The following is a 19,347-nucleotide window of genomic DNA, read 5'->3' on the forward strand; positions in this document are numbered from 1 at the left end:
TATTATCACCAACCACCATGAAACTGAGGATGTTCCAGTTTTTTATTTTGAAAATCTGGTCACTCTGTTTCAAACTCTTCTGATCTACATTTTATATAAACTATGTTGAATATATTTTTTAATGATTTTAACCCTTTAAATACTATTTCATCATAAAAAGACCACATTTTCTGTTGGTAAAAACACAGATTTTTCCAGTATGATAAATGCAGAGTGGCTCAATAGTTTTCGTGTAGTTTCATTATAATGTATTTCAATGGGAAAATGGGCTTTGTTAAAACTGTGATCTGGAGCATAAATATGACACTTTAGAATCTGCAGCTCAGTTAGAAACATTCAAGTAAAAATACATGTTTATGTTTCCAAAGAAGTAAAATCCAAAACTGCAGTTTGAACAGGTTCCGTGGAGCATTTTACACTCAACGATACAAACGTGAGTATTTATATTAAGTCAGTTTTTATTTCTATAGTATTTTTCACAAACTCATGTCACAAAGATGTTTTACAGAGCGTTAGTCTTTCTCTCACACTCTGGGGTTAAACTCCTACTGTAGCCACAGCTGCCCTGGAACAGACCAATGAAAGCAAGTCTGTCAATCTGCCCCTCCCACTCCACTTTCACACTAGACAATGTGGGTGAAGTGTCTTGCCTAAGGACACAACAACAGTTTTTATCTCTGGCTCCTCCTGTGGCTCCTGATGTTTCAGAGTCTCCATCAGGTCCAGACTCTGAGCGTCTGAGATCTGACCCCAGATCAGACTCAACACAAAAAACTCAAAAAAATATTACACAAAAAAATAACAAAGCTAAAGTGAGCACATTTTTAAAATAAAAACTGGGACAAACTGCTGTGTGGAGGTTGGTGATAATAAAATAATGACTCGAGTGCAGAGTTAAAGAAAACTGTTCTGCACTCAGATTTTCTGTATTTTACCCAAACAAATGTCAGTCTGTGTCTCTCTTTACTGTTGTCAGGATCAGACTGGTCAAAAATAGAGACACTGGGACATTTCTTGGGACAAATCAGTGGTTTTGTTTAGATCCACTGGGACAGGAGACACAGAGATTGTCTCGGGTCAACAGGGACGTCTGGTTTCCCTAAACAATCCACAAAACCTACTGTTGCCACCAATAACTGACTCCCCACCCGGGTACAGGAGGACGGGAGGGCATCTGACTCACAGGGACACAGGACAGAAGGGCATTTAAAATAACACTAAACTATTCTTACATTTGGACAAAAATTTTTTTGAGCCTAAAATATTCTACTTTCCAGCAGTAAAAGCTAAACGCCAAGACAGCAGCTTTGATACAGTTAATTACAACAATTAAAATGTCTGATAAAATATTAAAAACAATGACATAACATGTTTTTCTTTATTTAAACAGTAAATTCACCTCTGGGATGGTCACGCTCAAAGATTCCTGCGAGTTTTCACGGTCATCTTTAAATGTGAAAACTTTAAACGCTAAACTCGAGGATTCCGCTTCACTTTCGGCCATAACGTCTCTGAAAAAGGATCATTTATGTCACATTTTCAGATTGTGTCGCGCATTTTTCCCCCAGTAGAACCCACGCTGAAATCCACTTCCGCCTTCAGCCCATAACAAAAGAAAGAGGCGGTCCGCAGCCAATCAGAGCGTGGCGGGAAGAGTCCTATCCAATCAGCGCGCGGACCGCTCGGGACGCTAACCAATCAGCGGCGTGGTATTTGAGGGGGGCGGGAGCCTGCGCTGTCAAACTCTTTACAGAAGCATTTTGTGTGAAGCTAACTGTGCTAAGTGTGAGCTAACGGCGCTAACGGCGCGACTCTCCGGGGCTTTTTATCCCAGTTTAACCGGAGCAGCGCCCGTAAAAGTGTCCACACACGGGGGGAGAGGTGCACACGAGCCGCACACGAGCCACACACAGCCGTATCACCCGTATCACCCGGGTTTGGAGGCGGGGGAGTTGGTAAAGGAGGCGGGGGAGTTGGGAAAAGCCGGTAAGCAGCGAGGCTAGCGCGGCTAAGTGTGGAGGCTGAGCGCGGTGTAGCTCCAGAGGCTAACGGAGCTAACGGAGCTAACAGAATCTTTTGGAATATTTTTATTAGTGAATAAAAAAGCTCGATACAAACCTACAATTTAATATAAAACATGTTCTCTTTGGGCGTCTTTGAGAAAAATATTCCTGCCAAAAAAAAAATCTGTGTGTTGAACTTAATCCTGTCAAAGTTTCATATTTATTGCTGTAAATTTTCTAAGTCACAAACCCAAATCTGTCGTGTTTCAGTCTTGACTCTTAAAATATAAATTCTCTCAATTATTGCACAAAGCCTTGAAGACAAAAGCGCTTTGTATGAAATATGAATGTATTTATTTGCACATGTAGATTTATATATTTACACTGTGATGAGTGTTATTTATGTGTGTTATTCAGTGCGTTAATTGAGCCGTGTGAGTTTATGAACTCTTAAGCCTCCAGCAATGTTCTTTGTTTATACCATTGTATATTACATTATATATTTGAAATTTAACAACAACAAAAAACCAAAAAAACAGTGCTAACAAACGGTGCTAACTCTGAGTCTTTAAACTGAACAGAAATGAACCACAAAAGTAAGAAGCGGATCAAAGAGGCGAAGCGCAGCGCCAGGCCCGAGCTGAAGGACTCCGCGGACTGGATCAGACACGGATACCACGACACCTTCGACCTGTCGCACCGGAGCGTGAAGGTACTGTCCCCGGGAGAGAGGCGACGGGCGCCGGGGGAGACACGGGGGGGAGAGGCGGCTCCGGGAGCTAACGGAGCTAATGTGGCTAATGTGGCTAACGCGGCTAACGTGCCGGAAGAGTGCGAATCTGCACGTAGGCGATGGACACTCAAAACACCAGGATATTTTTATTAAAACAGCGTGAATTCTAAAACAGGACTAAAACCAGAACTAAACAAAGACTAAAATAGGACTAAAACCAGGACTAAAACCAGAACTAATACAGGACTAATACAGGACTAAAACCAAGACTAAAATAGGACTAAATCAGGACTAAAACAGGACTAAAACCAGAACTAAAACCAAGACTAAAACAGGACTAAACCAAGACTAAAACAGAACTAAAACCAGAACTAAACCAAAACTAAAATAGGACTAAATCAGGACTAAAACAGAACTAAACCAAGACTAAAACAGGACTATTTTGTTTTAGACCGAAATACGTCACCGAAACGTCACAGAAACAACGTCACCGAAACACGTCACCAAACACGTCACCAAACAACGTCACCGAAACACGTCAAACAACGTCACCAAAACACGTCACCAAACAACGTCACCGAAACACGTCACCGAACCATGTCACCAAACAACGTCACCGAAACACGTCACCAAACCATGTCACCAAACAACGTCACCGAAACACGTCACCGAACCATGTCACCAAAACGTCACCGAAACACGTCACCGAACCATGTCACCAAACAACGTCACCGAAACACGTCACCAAACAACGTCACGAAACACGTCACCGAACAACGTCACCGAAACACGTCACCGAACAACGTCACCGAAACACGTCACTGAAACACGTCACCAATAATAAAAAAAAAATAAATAATAAAAATAATAATAATAATGAATAATAATTATTACAGCCAATTGCAAGAAAAACAAAGTAATGGGTCAAACAAAGTCCGGTCTCACAGTATTTATATTTTCAATCCACGGTTTCCATTTGCTTTCAAATTTGTCTTGTTGCAGTCTTATGCTAAGTTATTCTCTGCAGCATCTTAAAAATATCATAAACAATCTCAAACTGTTCGTCCAGTGTTGGTGTTTGTGGATTAAACCGTTTCCTGGTTATAATTTCCCAGCAGCTGCACTCAAAATCTGGAACAGGTATTTGACTTTATACGGCACATTTTCACCATCAGGAAACTCAGGTTCATCGTTTCAAGTCGAAACGGTCGATACAGAACACAGTTTCTAATGATTTATGAATTTCTCTCCAAAATGGAAGAATATGAGGACACGTCTAAAATATATACGGCAGTGATTTGCCTCCAGTTCACCGCGTCGCCTCCAACAGTTTGATGATTTGGTGTAGTGTCTTTCCTGGACTGCTGTTTTAAAAAACCTGACCAAATTCTTCCAACAAAACTCTCTCCATATTATTGAGTCAGAAGTTTTCAGTTTTTGACACTGAATGTGGTGTTTTTAATTTAGCCATTTTTACCAGAAATGTGAAGAATATTCAGTTAATCGATACTCGTGATATTTTAGGCCACAATATAATCCTAAAAGCTAAAAATAATAATCGTAATAAATCTATTTTAGAAGCAAAGTTGAACCTTTTTCAGTTCTCCAAAACTATTAAGTCCATTCAGTGCATCTAAATGTTTATCTGGTCTTAATGTCATAATATTTTAGATTTTTTTGGCATTGCTGTCATAATTTAAAGAACTCTGTGCTTATTTGTTGTTTGCGCTGAGTCAGAGCAAAGGATCATGGTCTATGTAGTTTCCTCTGTTTGTTTAGCTGCTGCCTAAAACACTGCGTTAAGGTTCAGGAGTTTGTGATTCTGTTTGTTCCACGATATTATTGAGACTTTTAACGTTTTGATTTCACCGTATTTGATTTGAGTGAGTTCGACGGTCCTGTTTAAACGTTTACATTCGTCCTCGTCACTGTTTGTCTTCGTTTGTTTCCAGGACAACGTGGAGCGAGTGGACGCGTCTCGCATCAGCCCGGAGGAGTTCATCCAGAGGTTCGAGCGTCCGTACAAGCCCGTGGTGCTGCTGAACTGTCAGGAGGCGTGGCCCGCCAAGGAGAAGTGGACTCTGGAGCGCCTCAAACGGAAATACCGCAACCAGAAGTTCAAATGCGGCGAGGACAACGACGGGTACTCGGTGAAGATGAAGATGAAGTACTACGTGGAGTATCTGGAGAGCACGCGCGACGACAGCCCCCTCTACATCTTCGACAGCAGCTACGGCGAGCACGCCAAGAGACGCAAACTGCTCGAGGACTACGCCGTCCCCGTGTTCTTCACCGACGACCTGTTTCAGTTCGCAGGAGAGAAACGAAGACCCCCGTACAGGTTCATGTCCCTCTGTGTCAGATGCCCTCCCATCTTTAGTCCAAGTTCATTCCTGCTTTAGTCACGATTCAGGCCTGGTTTAGGTTCTGGTTCAGTCCCAGTCCAGTCCTGGTTTAGTCCGGGTTTAGCCCCGGTTTAGGTCCTGATTCAGGTCCTAATTTAGTCCTAGTTCAGGCCCTATCTAGTCCTGGTTCGGTCCCGGTCCAGGCCTGGTTTAGGTCCTGATTTAGGTCCTGGTTTAGTGCTGGTTTAGTGCTGGTTTAGTCCTTGTTCAGTCCCGGTCCAGGCCTGGTTTAGGTCCTGGTTTAGTGCTGGTTTAGTGCTGGTTTAGTCCTTGTTCAGTCCTTGTTCAGGTCCCAGTTCAGGTCCCGGTTCAGGTCCCGGTTCAGGTCCCGGTTCAGGTCCCGGTTTAGGTCCTGGTTTAGTCCCGGTTTAGGTCCTGATTTAGGTCCCGATTTAGGTCCCGGTTTAGGTCCCGGTTTAGGTCCCGGTTTTGGTCCCGGTTTTGGTCCCGGTTTTGGTCCCGGTTTTGGTCCCGGTCCAGTCCTGGTCCAGTCCTGGTCTCAGTCTCAGTCCTGGTCTAGTCCTGGTTCCCTGTCTGAGTCCCGGTCTGTGTCTCAGTCCCGGTCTGTGTCTCAGTCCCGGTCTGTGTCTCAGTCCCGGTCTGTGTCTGAGTCCCGGTCTGTGTCTGAGTCCCGGTCTGTGTCTCAGTCCCGGTCTGTGTCTCAGTCCCGGTCTGCGTCTCAGTCCCGGTCTGCGTCTCAGTCCCGGTCTGCGTCTCAGTCCCGGTCTGCGTCTCAGTCCCGGTCTGCGTCTCAGTCCCGGTCTGCGTCTCAGTCCCGGTCTGCGTCTGAGTCCCGGTCTGCGTCTCAGTCCGGTCTGCGTCTCAGTTCGGTCTGCGTCTCAGTCCCGGTCTGCGTCTGAGTCCCGGTCTGCGTCTGTCTCAGTCCCGGTCTGTCTCAGTCCCGGTCTGTGTCTGAGTCCCGGTCTGTGTCTCAGTCCGGTCTGTGTCGTCCGTCTGTCTCCGGTCTGTGTCTCAGTCCCGGTCTGTGTCTGAGTCCCGGTCTGTGTCTCAGTCCCGGTCTGTGTCTCAGTCCCGGTCTGTGTCTGAGTCCCGGTCTGCGTCTCAGTCCCGGTCTGTGTCTGAGTCCCGGTCTGTGTCTCAGTCCCGGTCTGTGTCTGAGTCCCGGTCTGTGTCTCAGTCCCGGTCTGTGTCTCAGTCCCGGTCTGCGTCTGAGTCCCGGTCTGCGTCTCAGTCCCGGTCTGTGTCTGAGTCCCGGTCTGTGTCTCAGTCCCGGTCTGTGTCTCAATCTCGGTCTGCGTCTCAGTCCCGGTCTGCGTCTCAGTCCCGGTCTGCGTCTCAGTCCCGGTCTGCGTCTCAGTCCCGGTCTGCGTCTCAGTCCCGGTCTGCGTCTGAGTCCCGGTCTGCGTCTCAGTCCTGGTCTTTGTCTTCAGGTGGTTCGTGATGGGTCCTGCCCGCTCTGGGACGGGCATACACATCGACCCTCTGGGCACGTCTGCGTGGAACGCTCTGGTGCAGGGACACAAGCGCTGGTGTCTGTTTCCCACGCACACGCCGCGAGAACTCATCAAAGTGACGCGCGACGACGGCGGAAACCAGCAGGACGAGGCCATCACCTGGTTCAACGTCATCTACCCCCGAACGCAGGAGCCCACGTGGCCCCCGGAGTTCAGACCGCTGGAGATCCTGCAGAAGCCCGGAGAGACCGTGTTCGTGCCCGGTGAGAGTCCGCACGCCGAATCTACACGCAAAAGAAAAGCCCGCACGCAAAACAAACATCCAGATGCGAAAATCCACAGGCCAAAGTCCCCACATGAAAAACTCCACACGAAAAACCAGTAACTAAATGTAACTGCAGGCGAAAAAACAAAAGTCCAACCCATTTTCTTGACTTTGTTCAGTTTTGCCAAAACTTAAAGAAGAGTCACAGGCGTCCAAAAAAGGGGCACAGTGTGTTTAAGTGCAGAACAGATAGTTTGGATTATGTTAACCCTAAATCAGTGCTTCTCAAATAGTGGGGCCCCCCCTGGGGGGGCGCGAGGCTCCGTCAAGGGGGGCGCGTTTGACCTCGGGGAGCATGCTTTTTTATTTTTTTATTTAGATTTTTTTTAACTGTCTTAAGGGCCGTTCACACCAAAGCGTCAAAAAACGCCTTGACGTCTCTATTTGGAGCCTTTGCATTTGAGTTTAGACGCCCCCGACGCGCGTCTTTGACGCCGTGGACGAACGGGACAAAAATACTTGACGCGCGTCCGTTGCCCTGGAAACAAGAGCCCGGTCCCGGTCTTTTCCCGAAACAATGTCAGACCAGACTGAGAGAGTGTTTTTATGACATAAAACATCAACGGAGGAGATCGGGTCGACGACTGGGGCGTATATATATTTATACTCCACTAATGACACTGGATCAGTCCCGGTCTAGTCCTGGTCTAATACCGGTCTAGTCCTGGTCTAATCACGGTCTAGTCCCGGTCTAGTCCTTGTTTAGTCTCGGTCTAGTCTCGGTCTAGTCCTGGTTTGGTCCTGGTCCGGTCCTGGTGTAGTCCTCGCGATCGGCTCGGTGATTGTGGTGTATATATTTATTCTCCGCTCATGTTTGTGGTTCTGGTTCTGGGGTTTTTCTTCCTGATAATAACGTCGCTGCGTCTCTGGATACTCGTCCCTGATTGGTTGACGCGGCGCGTCTGACGCGAAAAGTTCAGCATTTTCAACTTCTTGACGCTGACGCCTTGGACGCGCGTCTTGGCCGCTGACGCCAAAACGCTGAAGACGCGCTGCGCTGACGCCTGATTCGCGCCGCGCTGACGCCGAAAACGCGCCGCAAAAACGCAGGACGCTCTAGTCGCGCGTCCACATAGACTTTACATTGAAAGTGGACACTTTGACGCTTTGGTCTGAACGGGCCTTTAGAATAAAGTGCAATTGCACTTCCACTACATTAGGGGGCAGAGCGCTCTCATTGGCAGAGTGTGCGCAGGGAGCATTCGCTCGGTGGTGTAGGAGTTTTGTTTGCACTGAGCATGCGCGCTTTGCACACAGCACAGAGTTTGAGTATGAAGTGTAGACACGAAGTGTAGCAGACCCTCAAGTGACACCATGAAAAAATATTTAACAGGGATGAGAAGACAGACGGAGAGAGACGGAGATAAAGAGACAAACGAAAATCTCCCGAAAGCTAAGACGAGGAAATATGACGAAGCGTATGTAGCGCTTGGCTTCACTGTGACTACGGTGGGAGACGAGGAAAGACCGGTGTGCTTACTGTGTCTAAAAATGTTGGCAGCCGACAGCATGAAGCCCAATAAATTAAGGCGTCACTTAAATACATTACACCCCGATCACTCTGATAAGCCGCTTGAGATTTTTCAGCGAAAACGTGCTGAATATTGCCGACAATCATCCCGCTTTGTGACTGCTACTTCAGTAAACCAGCGAGCGTTGTTGGCGTCATATAAGGTGGCAGTGTTATGCAGAGGTGCACTTAGAACTATTTTATAGACAAATGATACTATTTATAGTCACGCGGGGGGGCGCGAGATGTTTTATTCGTCCTAGGGGGGGCATGACAGAAAATAATTGAGAAGCACTGCCCTAAATGAACATGGATCAGCTCAAATGGAGATAGATTTATAAAAACATTGATATAAATGTGACAAAATTGTAAATAAATACTGTAAAATACAAATGAATATAGAAAATGACAAAGATGGTCTTGATTTGGTCTCGATGGGTCGTGGTCTCGGTCTCGTCTCGGTCTCGTCTCGGTCTCGTCTCGGTCTCGACCTTTAAAAGTCTCGGTCTTGTCCTGGTCTCGGGACCCTGTGGTCTCAGACTGGTCTCGGTCTAGTGCAGGTCCTGGTGAATCATGGTTCTTTTGAGCCGCTCTTACGTGATGGTGTGTTTGTCAGGAGGTTGGTGGCACGTGGTGTTGAACCTGGACACGACCATCGCTGTGACGCAGAATTTCGCCAGCTCCACAAACTTCCCCATCGTCTGGCACAAAACCGTCCGAGGGCGACCAAAGCTCTCCCGAAAGTGGTACAGGTGAGACCATAATACTGCTCTTAGTCCCGGTTCAGTCCCGGTTCAGTCCGGTTCAGTCCGGTTCAGTCCCCGGTTCAGTCCCGGCTCAGTCCCGGTCAGTCCCGTTCAGTCCCGGTTCAGTCCCGGCTCAGCCCCGGCTCAGTCCCGGTTCAGTCCCGGTTCAGTCCCGGCTCAGTCCCGGTTAAGTCCCGGTTCTGGTCTCTGTAGGATCTTGAAACAGGAGCGTCCGGACTTGGCGGCTCTCGCAGACAGAGTGGATCTTCAGGAGTCGACGGGAATCGCCTCAGACAGCTCCAGCGACTCTTCATCCTCCTCCTCCTCCTCCGACTCCGACTCCGACGTGAGTGTGACACAAACACACACACACACACAAACACACACACAAACACACACAAACACACACACATCTGACCTCGGGCTCAGGTTCGTCGTCAGATTTAAATCACATTTTGCGTCAACGTGAATCTCAAACTAAAATCTGATTCTTGTTTGAGTTTTTCAGATTTCATTTTTTTGTTTTTTGTGAGTCCATGTGCACAGTGGATAAAGCAGCACATATGTTTCTGTGTCCAGTGGGAAAAAGTTTTTCCAGGTGAGAGTCGCTCAATGTGGATGACGAGGCCCCGCCCCCCTCCCCCCGTACGCTGTCCTGGTTTTGACAAACACAAATCTGGTCACACTGACCTGTATTCACCTGAGTCATGTCTTTTAATCCAACACAAGTTGAACCACATCAGCGACACAAGAGCTGGAGTTTTATCTTCACTTAGTTTATGTAAATTAGTGATGTGGTTTTAAGTTTTGTTTCTGTGAGATTTGAACAAAACTGAATTAAACACATTATAATGTCAAACAGCTGATGTGGATCTAGAGTCGTTATGTTTATATGTCGTAAAGTTGAATTTATTGATGCAGATTAGTGCAGATAGTAATAATAATGATGATCATTTTAATAGAAAAACGTTCATGATTAATCGATAATCGATCGTTAATTCTTCCAATGATCGATTAAGAAGATTTCATCAAATGCCCGTCCCTAGTTTGGACCAATCAAAATGGACGGAGCGACTGAGTTTGACCAAAACAAAGTTCATATTCGATACTCGTTTTAATGTAGTAAGTCTGGTCAAAGAGACTCAACTGTCTTCACAGAACAAAGATAAGTGTGTGTTTTGTGCGGAGACGAGGCTCTGGAGGGTTAAACCTGAGCTGAAGCTGCAGCAGTGTTTTTATTTTATTTTATTTTATTTTTGAAATGCCTCAGTCTCCACACGTTTGGCTCCGGCTCATCATGTGTGTGTCTGTGGAGAAGCGGCTCTGGTCACGGCTCCGATTCAGCCTCGATTCACCGTCACACACACGAGGAGCTTCAGGTCCAAGTCCAAGAGTCTGTGCCAGGACATGAACCTTTACACACACAGATACACACACAAAGATACACACACACACAGATACACACATACACAGATACACACAGATACACACACACACACACAGATACACACACAGATACACACACATACACACACACACACACACACAGATACACACACACACACACACACACACGAGGAGCTTCAGGTCCAAGTCCAAGAGTCTGTGCCAGGACATGAACCTTTACACACACAGATACACACACAGATATACACAGATACACACACACACAGATACACACACACACAGATACACACACACAGATACACACACACACACAGATACACACACACATACAAACACACAGATACAGATACACAGACAACACACAGACACACACAACACACACACATACACACACAGATACACACACACAGATACACACACATACACACACACACACACACACAGATACACACACACACAGATACACATACACACAGATACACACACACACACACACACAGATACACACACACACACACATCACACACACACACACACAGATACACACACAGATACACACATACACACAGATACACACACAGACACACACACAGATACACACACACAGATACACACACACAGACATACACACATACACACACAGACACACACACACACACAGATACACACACACAGATACACACAAACACACAGATACACACACACACACACAGATACACACACACAGATACACACACACACAGATACACACATACACACAGATACACACACACACACACACACATACACACACACACACAGATACACACACACAGATACACACAGATACACACACACAGATACACACACACACACATACACACATACACACAGATACACACATACACACAGATACACACACACAGATACACACAGATACACACACACAGATACACACACACACACACAGATACACACAGATACACACACACACACAGATACACACATACACACACACACAGATACACACACACACAGATACACACACACAGATACACACACACACAGATACACACAGATACACACACAGATACAGACACACACACACATACACACACATACAGACACAGATACACAGATACAGATACACACACGAGGAGCTTCAAGTCCAAGAGTCTGTGCCAGGACATGAACCTTTACACACAGATACACACATACACATACACACATACACACACACATACACACACACAGATACACACAGATACACACAGATACACAGATACACAGATACACACAGATACACACACAGATACACACAGATACACACACACACAGATACACACACAGATACACACACACACACACAGATACACACACACACACACAGATACACACACACACAGATACACACACAGACACACACACACACACACACACACGAGCCTAATCACTGTCCCTAAAGCCCAGTATCTCACACTCGTCACTGAAGATGTTCCTGGTTTGGTGAAGTGTTGGGTTTGGCTTTTGGGGGTTTGGTGTTGGGGTTTTTTGCAGCGTTGTGCGTGCGTTTCCATGGTAACGGTCATAGCGTGCCGTTGTCGGTCACAGGGATCAGGGGGAAATCTCGGAGCGTCTCTAAAATCACGAGCTGTCACTGATTTCATGAGTCATGAGACGAGAGCAGATCAAGTATTTATACATGACCAGTTCATCTTAAAAGTACATGTCACACAAAAATAACTCCAGGACACACGTTTATCTGAGTCTGAGTCTGAGTCTGACGGAGCAGAGCCGCGGCCATGTGTCTGTCTATCTGCCCCGGGGCAGCTCTGGCTCCTCCATGTGTCTCACTAGAGGTTTTGACACAGAATAAACTTTAGTTCATTTGGGAAGTTTATATTTCACTTTATGTGTTTAAATCATCATTATAGTGGAGTTTGAGCTGACGTCATTGTTATTAAAAACCCGCGTTGCTGCTGGGAAATATTTAGTTCGGAGGCAGAAACACGGTAGCGTCAAACACAGTGTGTAACCTCGTGTATTTCCCCCTGATGGTAAATTCCTGCTGCATTATCGAACGCACAAATAGAAACACAGAAGAAGGAAAATGTCTTTTTCGTATTCTGAGTGAAAAGAACCACTAACAGTGAATTAAACGACTTTCAAACATCCGCAGAGCAAACGTAGAAGATCCTAACAAACCGTGGACTCAACAAGTTCAACAACACATCCAGACTCTTGGAGGTTTTCATCTTTTCTGCTGTGAATGGCCCAGGAGTTTCACCAAGTCATTGTGGATAATAATATTATTATTATAAATATTTGTCCAGGGAGTTGGAGATTCTGACCAGAAGTTTGGTTTGGTCCAGACTCTGTCGGGGTTGAAAAGGGAGATTTGTCGTCCGTCGATGTTTATGACCAATTTGTGGTCAAATGTTCTTGGGTCGTCTGCCGTTAGAGTGGATCAATAACCGGGATCAATACTCTTTACGTGTTTTCTCGCTCCGTCCGTCATGTTGAATCAGTGTTTCTTGCCGCCGACCAAAATAATTCCCATCATGCAACGCACGCTTTTGTCAACAATGAAACTCGACTATAACAGAGGAGTGTTTACATCCACACAGTGAAGTCAAAGTGAAGGTTTGGGTTTGGTTCTGTTACAGACACAGAATGAGGAGGACGCTCTGAGTGCAGAAGGTCAGAGGAAGAACTCTGGACCAATGCAAATGTTTAAAATAAACATCTTCATGTAGGTCCAGTGGTTTTCCTCATCTCGTGGTTCTGTCTTTTATTCTGTGATTGTTGTTCCCCTGGAAACGGGGAAAGCTGCACTTCTGAAAACCAGGACAAAGAGTCAGGAGATTGATTGTGTCGTTTCTCTCATGTAGAAGTTTAACACAATGAAGAGAAACGGCACGAAATCCCCCGAGTGATGGATGAAGGTCTCACCAGTAGTGACGGGCATTGGATGAAATGTTCTTAATCGATCGTCGGAAGAATTAACGATCGATTATCGATTAATCATGAACGTTTTTCTATTAAAATGATCATCATTATTATTACTATCTGCACTAATCTGCATCAATAAATTCAACTTTACGACATATAAACATAACGACTCTAGATCCACATCAGCTGTTTGACATTATAATGTGTTTAATTCAGTTTTGTTCAAATCTCACAGAAACAAAACTTAAAACCACATCACTAATTTACATAAACTAAGTGAAGATAAAACTCCAGCTCTTGTGTCGCTGATGTGGTTCAACTTGTGTTGGATTAAAAGACATGACTCAGGTGAATACAGGTCAGTGTGACCAGATTTGTGTTTGTCAAAACCAGGACAGCGTACGGGGGGAGGGGGGCGGGGCCTCGTCATCCACATTGAGCGACTCTCACCTGGAAAAACTTTTTCCCACTGGACACAGAAACATATGTGCTGCTTTATCCACTGTGCACATGGACTCACACTTGTCCCAACGCAACGGAAAGTGTGGAATTTCTTCTACAAATCCTGGTTAAATCCACATTTGTGCTTCGGTTCGTTACAGACTGACCCACTGTTTGTGTGTCGCTCCTTCTGATGCAGAGACACATGTACACACCTGTTTGGTCACGACACACACACATACATTCAGTTTGTCCAGTAAAATGAACGGAATCCATGAAATTCTTAATGATCAATTATATTAAATTCTTAATGATCAATTATCGATTAATCGACTAATCATGCCCATCCCTACTCACTGAAACAAATGATCCCAGACTCAGTCCTTTATTGATGATACGATCACACTTTCAACAACATGACAAATAAAATCCAGTTAACATTTTAGCAAACTCTTAACTCTATATTATTTATTTCAATCCTTTTGACTGTTTTTAATCTTTTCGTCTGAAATCACATTATGAAGAACATCACTGGAAACAGGCCCAGAGCCCAGGATTCCAGGCATTTAGTACCAGTCCAACCTCTCACATGATCACCTCTCTTCTGTCTCCTCCCTCTCTTATTTCTCTTCTTTCTCTTTCTCTTCTTTTCGTGTCTCTTCAGGGCGGTTCCGGTTCGGAGAGCGAGTCCATGTCCCACAGACGGAAAAAGCGCCGCACCTGCAGCTCCACGGCCAACGGAGACACCTGCCTCCAGGACGACTGCGTGAGCAAAGAACGGAGCTCCTCACGGTGACTCCGCCCCCAACAAACACGCCTGACTCCGCCCCACAAACACACCTGACCACGCCCCCACAAACACACCTGACTCCGCCCCACAAACACACCTGACTCCGCCCCCCTTGCCTGAACGAAGCTCCTCCCACAAACACACCCGGCTCCAGGACGACGGTGAAAGGTGGAGGGTCTGGAGGGCCGGTGGTTCAGGTTCGGGTTTGGTTAAATGTTTGGGGCAACAACACGTCTTCATCTGGACTCACTCAGCAAAATATCAAGTAAAACATAAAACAGTCATAGCAACAGAAGCTTAACGTGTTACCGTGGCAACCATGATCACTTCTGTCCCTCTAGACCCGACGGTGACCACGCCCACACCTGAACCAAGCTCCTCCCACAAACACACGACTCCGCCTCCTCCTCAACGAAGCTCCTCCCACACACACACACACACACCCGAGGCGACCCCCACGACCCCCACAACCCCGGGCTCTCGTTTACAAAGCTTCAGTTCAAAAATGTTCCGTACGTGACTTTAAGTTTGTGATCAAAAGAATCCAGCGTGAACCTGAGCTCCAGCACCTCAGGACGACCGGGTTTTATCTGTACGGACACTTGTGGGAAGAAGTCCACGCCAAGCTTCATAAACGAGACCCCTGCTCCTGTCGGCTCCTGTCGGCCTCCTGTCGCCTCCTGTCGCTGCTTCAGTAGGACTAGAGGAACGATGGAGTGGAGCGGTTCGCATCGCGGGAGGGAAGAGGAGGAGTGAGCGAATTCACCAGAAACTCTGAACAGTTCATGAAAAACCTTGAGAAGAGCAGGAGGTGAAAAAGAAGAAAACGGTTAAACCTTAAATGTTTTCAAACCGCCTTAAAACCTAAATCACTACATTCATCTTCACCTCCACGTGTTTGCTCTTTTATCAGTTTTTTATCAGTTTTAACTTCAGACACTGGAAGAAATTTCAAACAAGAAGAAGAAGAAGAAGATTTCATTTATGCTTTTTTGCTTCTGTCTCCTGCCGTTTTAAAACCACATCAGAACTTTTTAAAGCTGCATTGTGTCTTTTTCCTGTCTGAAATGTTCCACAGCATGGCATTAAACCTTTCTGTCTCCATAGAAACCAAACCAGACGCGGTTCCGGGTCAGGTCCGCGGAGAGGCGACGCCGTTCGCAGTCACAATGTCTTGTTTTTGAGCGATGAAAACACCTGAGATTGAATACATTTTAAAAAAAAGTAGAGCTGTTTAAAGTCACACTGCGGAACATTCTGAGCAGAGTGATGACGTATCCATGGAAACGAGCAGGTGACGGACCCTCCAGCGAAAAAGCGACGTGCGTCTTTTCCTCTGTGCTCAAACCGAATGTAAACTCGTAAACGTGCCTAATGTCGTTCTGTGCCAAAGCCTCACTCCAGCGGCTCCTTATAAGGCCCTTCCTCCCTTCCTTCCTCCCTTCCTTCCATCCTTCCTCCCTTCCTCCCTTCCTTTCTTCCTTCCTCCCTTCCTTTCTTCCTTCCATCCTTCCTCTCTTCCTTCCTCCCTTCCTTCCATCCTTCCTCCCTTCCTTCCTTCCTTCCTCCCTCCCTTCCTTCCATCCTTCCTCCCTTCCTTTCTTCCTTCCTTCCTTCCTTCCTTGCTCCCTTCCTTTCTTCCTTCCTTCCTTCCTTGCTCCCTTCCTTCCTTTCTCCCTTCCTTCCTCCCGTCCTCCCTTCCTTCCTCCCCTCCTTCCTCCCTCCCTCCCTTCCTTCCTTCATTCCTTCCTTCCTCCCTTCCTCCCTCGCTTCTTTCCTTTGATTTGATTGGTTCAGATCTGAAACTGGTGATGATGTAACAGCTCTGGTTTTACTTGTTGTTTTTTTTCTTGTTGGAGTCGGTTCAGTGAAGCGTCCGGTGTCGCTCTGTCTTTCCCCGTTTCTTTTCTTTTTGTGTTTTTAATGTTTTTCCCCAAAATCTGAGCTAAAATAAAAGCACTGGACCTGGACCGGGACTGAACCGGGACTTGACCGGGACTCAACTGGGACTAAACTTCAACTGGATTTGTCCTGTTTCTGAATCTTTCAATAGATCTAGGCTTAGTTTAGGCCCAACATTAGTCCTGTTTGATCTCTTTGAGTCTGTTCTGGTTTAATCCTGGTTTAGTCCTGGTTTAGTCCTGGTTGAGACCTGGTTTAGACCTGGTTTAGACCTGGTTCAGTCCTGGTTCAGTCCTGGTTCAGTCCTGGTTTAGACCTGGTTCGGTCCCGGTTCGGTCCCGGTTCGGTCCAGGTTTGGTCCCGGTTCGGTCCAGGTTCGGTCCGGGTTTGGTCCAGGTTCGGTCCCGGTTCGGTCCAGGTTCGGTCCCGGTTCGGTCCCGGTTCGGTCCGGGTTCGGTCCGGGTTCGGTCCAGGTTCGGTCCGGGTGTGGAGCTGCTGTAAAACGGCGTGTTGTTCCGTTGTTCCGTGTTCACACCTGCGTCTCCCAAGTGCCTAAACACGTGTTGCTGTTAATAAAGTTTTTTCTACTGAGACACTGCGGCTCGACTTCGTTTGTGTTTGTGATGAAAACCTCAAAGCTCGTGGTGACGGGGCGGCGTGATGAACCAACGGAGAAATACTGGATCATAAGGATGTAACAATAACCCAAATATCATGATCTCGTATCGTCAAAGATCTCACAATAACATCATGGAGCATCACAATACATCGAATCACAAGTGTCTTTGTTTAAATGAAGAGTTAAAAACACAGAGGAACTACATTTCCCATGATCCTTTGCTCCATTTCAGTGCAGACGACAGGAAGAAATAACAGTTCTAACACTTTTAACTCTTACTTCTTTGGATTAAGTTTTGTCGAGGCATTTTAAGAGGAAAAAGTAGAATATTCACAGTTTTGTTCGTCTCCACAAAATATCACAATAAATATCGTAGCGTGAGATTTATATTGTGAAAATATCCGTACAAACCTCTCTGTACGGAAGCCGAGAGGGGTCACAACAAACGCAAACGCCGCAACAAACGCCGCAACAAAAACAAATGCGACAACACAACAAAAAGCCACAACGGAAATGACCTCGGAACTCTGTATTTGTTGCGGCGCTTGCATTAAAATAAATGCCATAACACAAATGCAAATACCGCAACACATTAAAAAGCTGCAACATATTAAAAAGCCACAACACATTAAAAAGCCATAACACATTAAAAAGCCGCAACACATTAAAAAGCCATAACACATTAAAAAGGCGCAACACAAACACAAAAGCCATAACACATTAAAATGCCACAACACATTAAAAAGCCACAACGGAAGTGACTGCGGGACTCTATTTTCCGACGGACCGATCAAGCGGCAAGTGAAGAAGAAGAACTACAACGTGAAACGAATAATGATAAAACAATAAATTACTTTTACTTACGTTTCCAACTTCTCCGTTCCTTTACTTTTCATGTTGTAGTTCTTCTTCTTCACTTGCCGCTTGATCGGTCCGTCGGAAAATAGAGTCCCGCGGTCACTTCTGTTGTGGATTTTTAATGTGTTGTGGCTTTTTAATGTGTTGCGACGTTTGCGTTTGTGTTGTGGCTTTTGTATTTGTTGCGGCGTTTGCGTTTGTTGTGACCCTCTCTCCTTCCGTCGTGATGACGTCGGACTCTCAGCTGATCCCACTGCACTTTACCACGAAATATCCAGGAGGTAAATGCACAAATTTTGAACCAAGTATTTTGGTGTTTGGTATTTTTGGTATAATTGTTAATAAACCCAAGAACTTCCTGTGCTGTAATAATTTTGCATTTTAACAATTTAAATTAAAGCTGAGCCCTTAATATACTTAATATTCCCCTATAGAATGTTGTGCACACACATGTGCACACACACACACACATGCACACACATGCACACACACACACACACACACACACACACACACACACACACACGCGCACACACACACACAGGACGAAACAGCTGCTCCTGACACATGTACACACACACACACGCGCACACACACACTGGGATTTCACTGTGAGGACACTTCCGTCAGGTGGCCCGGGGGGAGATAAACTGAGGAGGAGGGAGAGAGAGTGGAGAAAGGAGAAAGGGGGGGGTCCAGGAGCACAGAGGGGGGTGTCTGGGGGGGGGGGGGGTCCAGGAGCACAGAGGGGGCTGTCTGGGGGGGGGGTCCAGGAGCACAGAGGGGGTGTCTGGGGGCAGGTCCAGGGTAAAAGGAGAGAGGGGGGAGTCACAGAGAGGGAGGCTTGGGGTAAGGAGGGCGAGGCACAGAGTGGGGGGAGGTCCGTGGGTGAGGGGGGGGGGGGGGGCAAGTCAGGGGGGAGTGTCAGGAGGCACAGAGGGAGAGGTCCGGGTGTCAGGGGGCGGGTCCGGGTGTCTGGGGGCGGGTCCGGGTGTCAGGGGGCGGGTCCAGGTGTCAGGGGGGGGTCCGGGTGTCAGGGGGCGGGTCAGGGGGCAGGTCAGGGTGTCAGGGGGCGGGTCCGGGGGCACACGGGGGGGGGGTCCGGGGGCAGAGAGAGAGCGGTCTGGGGGCGGGTCCGGGTGTCTGGGGGCGGGTCCGGGTGTCAGGGGGCGGGTCCGGGGTGTCAGGGGGGGGTCCGGATGTCAGGGGGCGGGTCAGGGGGCAGGTCAGGGTGTCAGGGGCGGGTCCAGGTGTCAGGGGGG

At 46.8% G+C, this 19,347-nt stretch overlaps 1 protein-coding gene across 2 annotated transcripts; it reads left to right on the top strand.

Annotated features, from left to right (window-relative positions):
- The first annotated feature begins 1,757 nt into the window (after window positions 1-1,757).
- Window positions 1,758-17,201, top strand: jmjd6 (jumonji domain containing 6, arginine demethylase and lysine hydroxylase). 2 transcript variants are annotated; one of them, XM_020935974.2, is made up of 7 exons: window positions 1,759-1,986; window positions 2,585-2,715; window positions 4,689-5,077; window positions 6,533-6,819; window positions 9,008-9,143; window positions 9,351-9,483; window positions 14,581-17,201. In XM_020935974.2, exons 2-7 carry the CDS (start codon window positions 2,587-2,589, stop codon window positions 14,710-14,712), a joined length of 1,206 nt encoding a protein of 401 aa, XP_020791633.1. In that variant the 5' UTR covers window positions 1,759-1,986; window positions 2,585-2,586; the 3' UTR covers window positions 14,713-17,201. The 2 variants fall into 2 exon arrangements, with proteins under 2 accessions (XP_055008460.1, XP_020791633.1); XM_055152485.1 differs by lacking the exon at window positions 6,533-6,819 and having other exon boundaries at window positions 1,758-1,986.
- The last annotated feature ends 2,146 nt before the right edge of the window (window positions 17,202-19,347 follow it).

Source organism: Boleophthalmus pectinirostris, unplaced genomic scaffold, assembly GCF_026225935.1.
Source record: "Boleophthalmus pectinirostris isolate CB_2022bp ecotype Guang Dong unplaced genomic scaffold, ASM2622593v1 HiC_scaffold_17, whole genome shotgun sequence".
Classification (NCBI taxonomy): domain Eukaryota; kingdom Metazoa; phylum Chordata; class Actinopteri; order Gobiiformes; family Gobiidae; genus Boleophthalmus; species Boleophthalmus pectinirostris.